The 10,093-nt window shown below is 37.4% G+C and overlaps 1 protein-coding gene and 1 pseudogene across 1 annotated transcript in view; one reads left to right on the top strand and one right to left on the bottom strand.

Moving 5' to 3' along the window:
- Nucleotides 1–4,903: 4,903 nt before the first annotated feature.
- The window catches only part of CDC5L (cell division cycle 5 like), a 49,368-nt gene continuing 44,178 nt past the window's right edge, over nt 4,904–10,093 (bottom strand). The window contains exons 15-16 of the mRNA XM_032340137.1: nt 6,097–6,309; nt 4,904–5,336 (exon numbers count right to left, since the gene is read on the bottom strand). Of these exons, the coding sequence (XP_032196028.1) occupies nt 5,232–5,336; nt 6,097–6,309 (318 nt within the window). The 3' untranslated portion in view covers nt 4,904–5,231. The remainder of the gene's footprint in view (nt 5,337–6,096; nt 6,310–10,093) is intronic.
- Nucleotides 7,467–8,275, top strand: LOC116588698 (annotated as a pseudogene).

Below are 10,093 nucleotides of genomic sequence, written 5' to 3'. Positions count from 1 at the left end.
CAGTAAGTAAAACAGTATGGTGTTGGCATAAAAACAGGCACAAAGATCCACGGAACAGAACCCGCGGCACAGAAATAAACCCATGCATATGCGGCCAATTAATTTACAACAAAGGAGCCAAGAATATATACTGGGGAAAGAACAGTCGCAACAAATGGTGCTGGGAGAGAACTGGACAGCCACAGGCAAAAGAGTGAAAGTCGAACCTCGACTTATGCCACACATAAAAATTAACTCAAAGTGGATTAAAGACTTAAACGTAAGCCCTGTAACCATACAACTCCAAGAAGAAACACAGGCAGTAAGCTCCCTGACGTAGGTCTTGGTGATTTTTTTTTTTTTAAATATGACACCAAAAGCAACAAAAGTAAAAATACACAAGTGGGGCTACATCAAACTCAAAATCTTCTGCCCAGCAAATGAAACCAACAACAAAATGAAAAAACAAGCTATTGGATGGGAGAAAACATTCGCAAATCATGTATCTGGTAAGGGAGTAATATCTAAAATAAATAAAGAACTCATACAACCCAACAGAAAAAAAATTTTGATTAAAAATGGGCAGAGAGGCCCTAAAGAGACATTTTTCCAAAGACATACAGATGGCCAAAGGGCATATGAAAAGATGATCATCATTAATCATCAGGAAAATGCAAATCAAAATTGCAATAAGACATCACCTCACACCCGTCAGAATGGCCAGTATCAAAAATACAAGAAATATTAAGTGTTGGTGAGGATGTGGAGAAAAGGAACCCCCATGCACTGTTTGTGGGAATGTAAACTGGTGCAACCACTGTAAAAAACAGTATGGAGCCTCATCAAAAAATTAAAAATAGAATTACCATATGATTCAGCAGTTCTACTTCTGGGTATCTATTCAAGAAAATGAAAACACTGACTCCAAAAACCATCTGCACCCTCATATTCATTGCACCATTCAGTAGCCAAGATGTGGAAACAACCCAGATAATCTACCAATGAATACCAATGAATTCTTCTTATCTAACAAGAATGTGATACATATACACATATACACAAACACATAGAATATTATTCAGCATAAAAAAGAATGTTCCCGGGCGCCTGGGTGGCTCAGTGGGTTAAGCCGCTGCCTTCGGCTCAGGTCATGATCTCAGGGTCCTGGGATCGAGTCCCACATCGGGCTCTCTGCTCAGCAGGGAGCCTGCTTCCTCCTCTCTCTCTCTCTCTGCCTGCCTCTCTGCCTACTTGTGATCTCTCTCTGTCAAATAAATAAATAAAATCTTTAGGAAAAAAAAAAAAAAGAATGTTCCCTACTTGAGTACTCTTAATCTACAAGTAGTGGCTCCTCTCTGCATCTGCTAGCTCTGTGTTTCTTTTAAAGTTGTCTTTGCCCATCTTCGTGGTTAACCTCCTATTACTAGTAATTCTTCATATTAAATTTCCCTGCTCAAATTACTGGTATGGTTTATTTCTTTTACTTTTTTTTTTTTTTTTTAAAGATTTTATTATTTGACAGACAGAAACACAGTGAGAGGGAACACAAGGATAGGGAGTGGGAGAGGAAGAAGCAGGCTTCCTGCTGAGCAGGGAGCCCGATTGCAGGGCTCAATCCCAAGACCCTGGGATCATGACCTGAGCTGAAAGCAGATGCTTAGCGACTGAGCCACCCAGGGACCCCATGGTTTCTTTCTCTTGAATGGATCCTGAACCCGAAATGATACCATCATTATCTGTAAAACGTAAAAGAGAATGCATATTTCCTAAATCACTAAGAAAATTAAAGCCCAGGACATTACAGTCCATTTAGGAAATGAGAGGGTATCAGTGAGAAAGCATAAAACATGATCACAGAAGACCAGAGTCAGTAATTAACATAAAAGCAAATAGATTAGTCTCCCCTATTAAATTGCAAAAATCCTCCAAATGGGATGAAATATAAAATCCAACAAAACATCCTATTTAGAGACAGAAAACTATTATATATATATAGAAGTTTTAAAAAAGACAACTAATCAAACAAATATAAATAACAAAAAAAGAATATTCCAATCTCAAAGAGGTAAATTTCAAAGCAGAAGTATAAAGGAGAAAGAGTAACTTTATAGACTAGCAAGTCTTTTATGAATGACCCCAACAGACACAAGAATTTACATACTAAACAACAGTATCAAAATGTATGAAACAAAAGCTTGAAAGACAAGCTGAAATTGAGAGAAAGATCTAGAAGATTTTAAGACACTTATACAAGATAAGAAAATAAAGTTTGAATAATATAATTAGAGTGACTGAATACTGTTCATTCACCTCTGTCGCATACAAACTGCATAAAGCTTCACTTACAACATTCATAGAACTGTTTTTAAAATGCTGGGCCCCAAAAACCTCAATTTTTTTTGAAAGATTTCATTTATTTATTTGACAGAGAGACAGACAGTCCAAGTAGGCAGAGCAGCACAGAGAGAGAGGGAAAAGCAGGCTCCCCGCTGAACAGGGAGCCTGATGCAGGACTCAGTCAGAACCTGAGCTGAAGGCAGCCGCTTAACCCAACGAGCCACCCAGGAGCCCACAAAACCTCAATTCTAAAAAGCAGAAACTACATAAGCCATATTTCCTTGCTACAAGGTAAAAATGCTACAAGTAGCAACAATTAAAAAAAAAAAAGCCAACCACACAGAAATTTTTAAATATTCTTATTTAACCAAAAATTTAAGACAATAATAATAAACTACTTAGAAAACAAGACACAACAGTAGCTGGGATATCTGAAATTAGAGATAACCAAAACCCTTCATTTGTATACAAATAAGAACAAAATCATCAGACTCAAACAGGGCAAGAAACTCTACAGAAAACAAAAGAAATACACATAAAATGAAAAATTAATATATTTTAAAACAAATGGCAAGTGATAAATCCAAACACCAGGGTTTTTTCTGAAGAGAAAAGATTACCTTTAGCAAGTCAAATCAAGGAAAAAAACAGGAAATGGTAAAACTAAGGTCAATTTCTTTAACTTACCAGTAACAGACTTAATATGAGATTTCTTACTCTCTATTAAAATCCTCTGCAAATAAATGTCTTAAATTTCAACCAAATTAAGTTTTCTGGAAAAGTATAAATTACTTAAATTTAGCAAATAACAAACACAAAAGGAGAAATACATTTTAAAACAAAATTTTTTAAAACAAAATTTTAAAATCAAATTTAAAGATACTTCCATTTAAAAAGAGGTAACATAGTCACAGAAGAAACTGTTAGCAAGAAATTACTTCCCAAAAAGGCTCTCAGATCAGAAGTTTCTTAAGCGCAATCTTCAATCTTCAATGGAACAAATCACTCCAATAACATAACTGCTTGATGAAAGAAAAATATACGTAGTTATCCTATTCGTCTTACACAGCTAGCAAAATCCCCATGTCAAAAATTGGACTGGGGCACCTAGGTGACTCGGTTGGGTGAGCACACCACTCTTGATCTCAGCTCAGGTCTTGACCTCAGGGTTGTGAGTTCAGCCCTGTGTCTGGGCTCCACCCTAGATCTAGATGTGGAGCCTACTTTAAAAAAAAAAAAAAAGAAAGAACAAAAGCCCAAGAGACTAAACTCACTTAGTAAAAATGCAATTTTCCTAAATAATCTATTAGCAAATCAAATTCTACAGGGCCAATAGGGCAGTCACATTTTAGGAGAAATGTACTGTAGGACATCATACTTCACAACTAATTTTCCCAGAAAAGCAGATGTGAAAATAGGGAGGATAAAATGGTTGGACAGCTTAAGTCTACACCTGCTGTTAGGTATTTTTTTTCTTTAGAGACTGCATTTTCTTATCTCAGTGTTATTTCTAGTATTTCAAAGAGATCTCACTCATGCTGGTGGGGGTTTTTTGGCTCTTTAGCGTAATTAATTTCTGTCCCAAAGTTACTGAGACGTAAACATGCTTTCCAACACTAGTTTTAACACAATCACTTAATGAATGCTTGTAAGAGAAGTCGATAAATGTGAATGTGAAAACAGTTACCAAAATCGCTCTCGGAGTCCTGTTGGTAAAGAACCCTGGGCTTTCCAGGGTACTAACAAAGATAATGCAGAGCTATCTGCCAGTTAAACCTGCACTGCTATATGGCAAAAGCATTCGCCGTCTATCTACAACGCACCGAGACTGCCAGTTCTGAAATTATGCGAACCTTGGTCACTTTTTAAAATTCCCAACAGACCGTAAGCACCACAAAGCAGGAGTCATGCCTACGTTATTCAATGTTCTATCTCCAAGACTCTGACACTGGGTATATAGTTAATAAATATCTGATGACTTCATGAATGAATCCCTCCTTCCCTCCTTTTAGTCCCTAGGATTCTTAAGATTGGGAAATTTCCCACATAAGTCCAACACACTGTAGCCAACTAATAACTGTCCCAAAAGATTTCATGTGAATTATAGAGTCAGGTCTTCCCATTCCTACCCATTCCCCAAATTCTATACTTGGTAATGAACTTGCTAAGATAAACACAAAGCTTTACTAAAGTTCAATAGTCTTATTAAAATTAATCTTTAACATGCCTTTGTCAAAAAGACATTTACAAGAAAAGAACAGGTCGATAAAAATTGAATCTCTTGAGTCCTAATCCATAAATTGAGTAGCTGAGCAGAGAAGATACCTTCCCTAAAGTTAAACTGAGAAAAGAAAAAAAAAAAAAAACTCTAAGGTGTTAAAATGTTAATCTATCTTGTCAGTGTACTGAGAAACAGTAGTACTCTCTGCTAAAACAAAGCCACAAAAGGACTCCTCTTAAGGAATTAAGATACTGGATCACCATTTTGATTACCCAAGAGTTACTCATTAAATATGACACAGAGTACATACTTGCTGGTTTGTGGGCACTTTAAGTATCTAATTACTTCAAACAAAAGGCTACACTCTCAATTTTTTATATTTTGTTTTTATTCAGGAGTTTACTCACAGGCAGCACTTAAAATCAGACTTTTAAAATTAAAGGCCAAAACTAAAAAAATTTTGCAAATATGACACTGCTAAAAGAATGATCATCTTAATAATTTAAACCCTAAAATGTCCTGTGGAGTTAAAGTCTTTATACGTAGACTGTGTAAGATCGATATCATTTAAAATAAACAACTGAAAAGCCACAGATTGTGGGCAAATTTGTCAATGAAGATAATCATCAGTTTCAGCCTTCCAGAGTATGAAAACCAGTAATTAATTCATCTTGTGACAGAATATAAACTATGTTCAGAATTTGGACTTTAAAGTCTCTTTCTCCAGCAGCAAGTCAGCATATCTATGCTGAAGTTCTTTTTCTCTTTCCTGCTGTCGCTGAACATCTTCTTTTAGACACTTGAAGAGACAAAAATATTAAATAATTATTTCATATGCAAACACACTGAAAATTAAAAATATCTTACGGTACTTTATCATCTTACAAATAGCTGAGCTACATCATGACTCTTAAAGAGTTAAGTATTCCCCCAGAGAAACAAGAAATAGCAACTACTTACGCTATAAAACCACTGCTGCAACTATTCTCTGGCCAAATAACTACCATCCTGTTGCAAAGTCTCTGCTGCCATCTCAGATAAACAAACCACTGTCACCCTATCAACACCCCTAAACGCACTTCAATAAGCCCTGACTGCCCTTTACCTGGGCAGCAATTATCATGCACACTTGGGAAATAAAGTTAAACTAAATCCTGCCAAAGGAATTTCCTGCTTTAGAATGACCAGCTATATTTCCAGCATCCTAAATTATAAAACAGACACTGGTTAAATATACCTCAGAGAGCTATAAGGATGGGATGCAATTAAGCTTCAGGGAGACAAATCACAAGGGTTACTCATTCTATTTCACAGTGTATCAATAAACAAACCAGAAAATTAGTAAAGGAAAAGCCATTGGATCCATCACTGGCCTGGTCTAACCATCTACACACAGACAATTCTAGATAAGAAAGTCAAAAACTTCAGGCTTTCATTGAAAAAAGCCAGACAGTATCAACTTCAGAGAAAGTCTGCACAGGAAAAAAGAAAAAACAGGAAGGCCCTGGTAATTCTTTGCAATTCTCTTTTTAAGCAATGCTGCAAAGCAATAATGTTACCTCTAGCCTCCGGGGAATGGCAGAATCTTCATGTTTCTTGAGTTCTTCAAAAGTACGTAACTCCAAGTAAGCCTGCTCAATTTGGTCCCATAAGTCATTCAACTGTTTCATGAGCCCCATAGCACGAGACTGGTAACCCCCAAGCAAAATTTTCATCTTCTTCTCCATCTTTGCAGCTCTCTTGGCTTCCGTCGTCATGTGACCCCTGTTTATCTGGGGTCGGGGGAAGATCACATCAGCAGGCATGAGAAAAGCAGGTTAAATAATAGAACTAAAAAGCACTACTGCTTTGTTTATCTCCTCAAAGCAAAGGTACATCAGAATTCCTTATATTTTAACTACCGTAACACAAAATTTGGCCTGAGAAGGGTTTGTCTTGCCCTAGAGGTTTCACAGTTTAGTCCAACGTCATCTATCTATAGTAACTTCACCCAGGATTCAACTTCAAAGCAAGCTTGAATTTCGTAGTATAAGAAAAACTAATCTCTACTTCTGAAAATAACTTCTGCTATCATTAATCTGCATTGATTTGAGGACTGGCAGAGACCCATCTTTACTACCTTTATCCCCAAAATGTACTTCTATACAATATGAAGACTACAGCTAACACTGCTGTATGATATACAGAAGGTTTGAAAAGAGTAAACCTTAAGATCACATTTTTTTCTTTTTTTCTTTTCTTCTTTCTTCCTTTTTTTTAATCTATGAGATGATGGAGGTTAAATGAATCTATCGCAATAATCATTTCACAATACATGTAAATCAAACCACCATCCTGAATACCTAAAGTTTATATAATGATGAACATCAATTATTTCTCAATAAAAGTCAGGAAAACGCACTTCTGTATTATATATGTAGTACATTTTTAACAACTGAATAATGTCCAACTGATGCACCATGGTTGTAATTGAAATATAACCCCCTTAAATTATAAATATTTTTAGAATGTTTTAATTTTAAATGTGGCACAAAACCCATTAAAGGAAAAAGAATATCACATTTGGCAAAGCAAAAAATCTTTAGTTTTTGAAAAGTGAAGACACCAGAAAATTGAGACAGTTTTCCTATTAATATGTATATTAAAAAATAATAAATAAATAAATATGTATACTGAGCACAGATGGGCTGCCTCCTCAACTCATTCTAAAAATTAGGGGGAAAGAATTCAAACTCACTAAAGAAGAGGAGGAAGACCATTAACAAAGCAATGTATCAACAAAATTCTAGAGCTGATGCAGGGGAGAGAAAGCCCCAGTTAAGAGTCCAAGGAGAGATGGTTGAGAAGGAAACAGGTGTGTAATAAAGAATCCCATTCACGGTATTGCTGCCGGAGAACCAGAGACGGTCCTGCTGCGGCCGCAAGCCCTTCCTGCCACCTGACAATGTTATCTCATTTAGTAGAGCAGCCACCGCTCCCGCACAACAACTGCGAGGAAGGTGAACAACCTTTGCCCCCGCCAGCCGGCCTCAACAGTTCCTGGGTGGAGCTACCCATGAACAGCAGCAATGGCAATGATAATGGCAATGGGAAAAATGGGGGGCTAGAACATGAACCATCCTCATCCTCTATCCACAATGGAGACATGGAGAAGATTCTTTTGGATGCACAATACAAATCAGGACAGAGTAGTTCAAGAGCCAGTTCTCACTGTGACAAGCCCTTCCCCACAAGAAGATGGGCAGATTATGTTTGATGTGGAGATGGCACACCAGCAGGGACCATAGCTCTCAGTCAGAAAAAGTTGCAGAAGGAGAGAAAGAAGTTGATTTGTTGAAGAAAAGCGTTGACTGGGTGTCTGACTGGTCCAGCAGACCTGAAAACATTCCACCTAAGGAGTTCCACTTCAGACACCCCAAACGCTCTGTCTCTTTAAGCATGAGGAAAAGTGGGGCCATGAAGAAAGGGAGTATTTTCTCTGCAGAATTCCTTAAGGTGTTCATTCCTTCTCTCTTCCTCTCTAATGTTTTGGCTGTGGGCCTAGGCATCTGTATTGGAAAGTGACTTGGCACACCTTCTGCCAGCACCTACTGAAGGAAAGAACAGCCCCAGAAAAGCGTGTGACCTGTGAAGTGGTGTATTGTCACAATAGTTTATTTGAACTTGAGACCATTGTAAGCATGACCCAACCTGCCACCCTATATTTACATATCCAAGTTCCAGTAACTCTCAAATCCAGTATTTTATTCAAAGTCTATTGAGGCATTTTACTAACCTCATTGCCTTTTTGGCCTGTAAGACACTTTAGAGTTTCCTAACAGAGTTTACTGTTATTTAGAAATTTGAAAGGGCTTCTTTTCCGCAAATGCCACCAGCAGATTATAATATTGTCAACAATGCTATCGTCTCCTTTTAGTGCCACTAGACTTAGACCTGCATCATTCATGGTATAAATTTTATACTTGCAGGATAACTACCATCTCTCTCTTCAAATGAGATCAGATTAGCAAATGATAGAACAGCTTTGTTGTTTTGTTTTGTTTTGTTTTTTCAAGACAAAGCAAGCTTCACTAAGCTTGAATTTATAGTTATCAAAAAAGAAAACAAACAAAAAAACAAGACACAAGAAAAAAAATATCCTGGGCAATAAAAAATTATTTTAAACAAACAAACAAACAAAAAGAAACCCATTCACGTTACACCTACTCTTGGTGTATATTCTAAGTCCCACAATATAATCACTTTGCATTTTTTTTATCACTTTGTATTTTAAAGTGATCTGCAAATACACGTTTTCAACAAATGACACATACAAATTACAAGGTCAGAGCCACAAGAATAATGATTAAATCTGTGTTACCTTCCTATGCATGTGTCTGTTTTCTTTCCTCCTCCCTCCCTCTCTCAGCTTACTTCCTCTCTCCCCCCTCTCCCCCACCCCACCTCAACTGATTCCATCAAGTGACTCCAAAACTAAGTACTTTCAAGATAATGTACACCCAAATGACAATCCATAAAAAGCTAGTAAGCTTTTATTCGAGTGTAATTCATTTGAATAATAAATAATGTCCTTTATAAAGGAGCCATTTTCCTCTAATAGATAACAAATCGAAGTAAATTCCATGGCAATGATGTGTGTCTAAGGAAACTGGGTGGAGTCAGGCAGCACAGGAGAGGGGGCAGCAAGTCACTCTCGCCCCCAGCATTGCCACCCCACTGTTCTCAGTCAATGCAAATTACTTAAACGTTCTTTCCCCATCAGTAAAATGGCAATCACTGCTGTAAGTTATTATGGAGCTTAAGTAAGACAACAGATGTCAAACCCTTAGCCTCCCAGTGACTAGCACGGAGGAAACAGTTAACAAATTGTCAGGTCTGATTACAATTATCTTATATATACTAAGAGTTTAACCTTTTTGCTCTCCCCTCTCCAATGGACCACGGGATTAATGATGAGGCTTTAAATCCTTAAAATCCCAACTTTAATAAAAAATGACCCAGAATCCTTCCTAAAAATAAAGCAAGGAAAAAATAGCTGTTTCTTCTTTTAAGAAGGCAGTTTGCCTTTCGAGGACAACCACAGCAAGTAACAGGTACTGGAACGTGTATTCTCAAGCCAGTGGCTTTCAACCCCAGCTCAACTTTAGACTCATCTGCAGAGCTTTTCAAATCTACCAGTGCCAGTGCCCTAAACTCATAGACCCTTATTTAAACGGTCTCAGACCTTGGTATTTTTAAAGCCCTAGATGACTCTACTAGGCATCAGGATAGAGTTGCACCCAATTTCTTAGACTGTAATTCAGCATGTTCTAAGATACTCTAATCATATGTAGACTCAAATAAACATTCCAAAAACCTAACATTAACAGCACAGAATTTCAAATTAATACACACAGCACATTTTTTCTGAGAGAGTGAATGAGCAGGAGAGCAGAGGGGGATAAAGAAAAAGGAGGGGTAGGGAAAGAGAATCTCAAGCAGACTCCCTGCTGAGCACAGAGCCCTACCACAGGGCTCAGTCTCACCACCCTGAGATCATGATGACGCAACCCGAAA

The sequence above is a fragment of the Mustela erminea genome, chromosome 4, assembly GCF_009829155.1.
Source record: "Mustela erminea isolate mMusErm1 chromosome 4, mMusErm1.Pri, whole genome shotgun sequence".
NCBI lineage: Eukaryota > Metazoa > Chordata > Mammalia > Carnivora > Mustelidae > Mustela > Mustela erminea.
The sequence above is the reverse complement of the archived record's forward strand: the minus strand, read 5'-3'. Positions and strand labels throughout refer to the sequence as shown.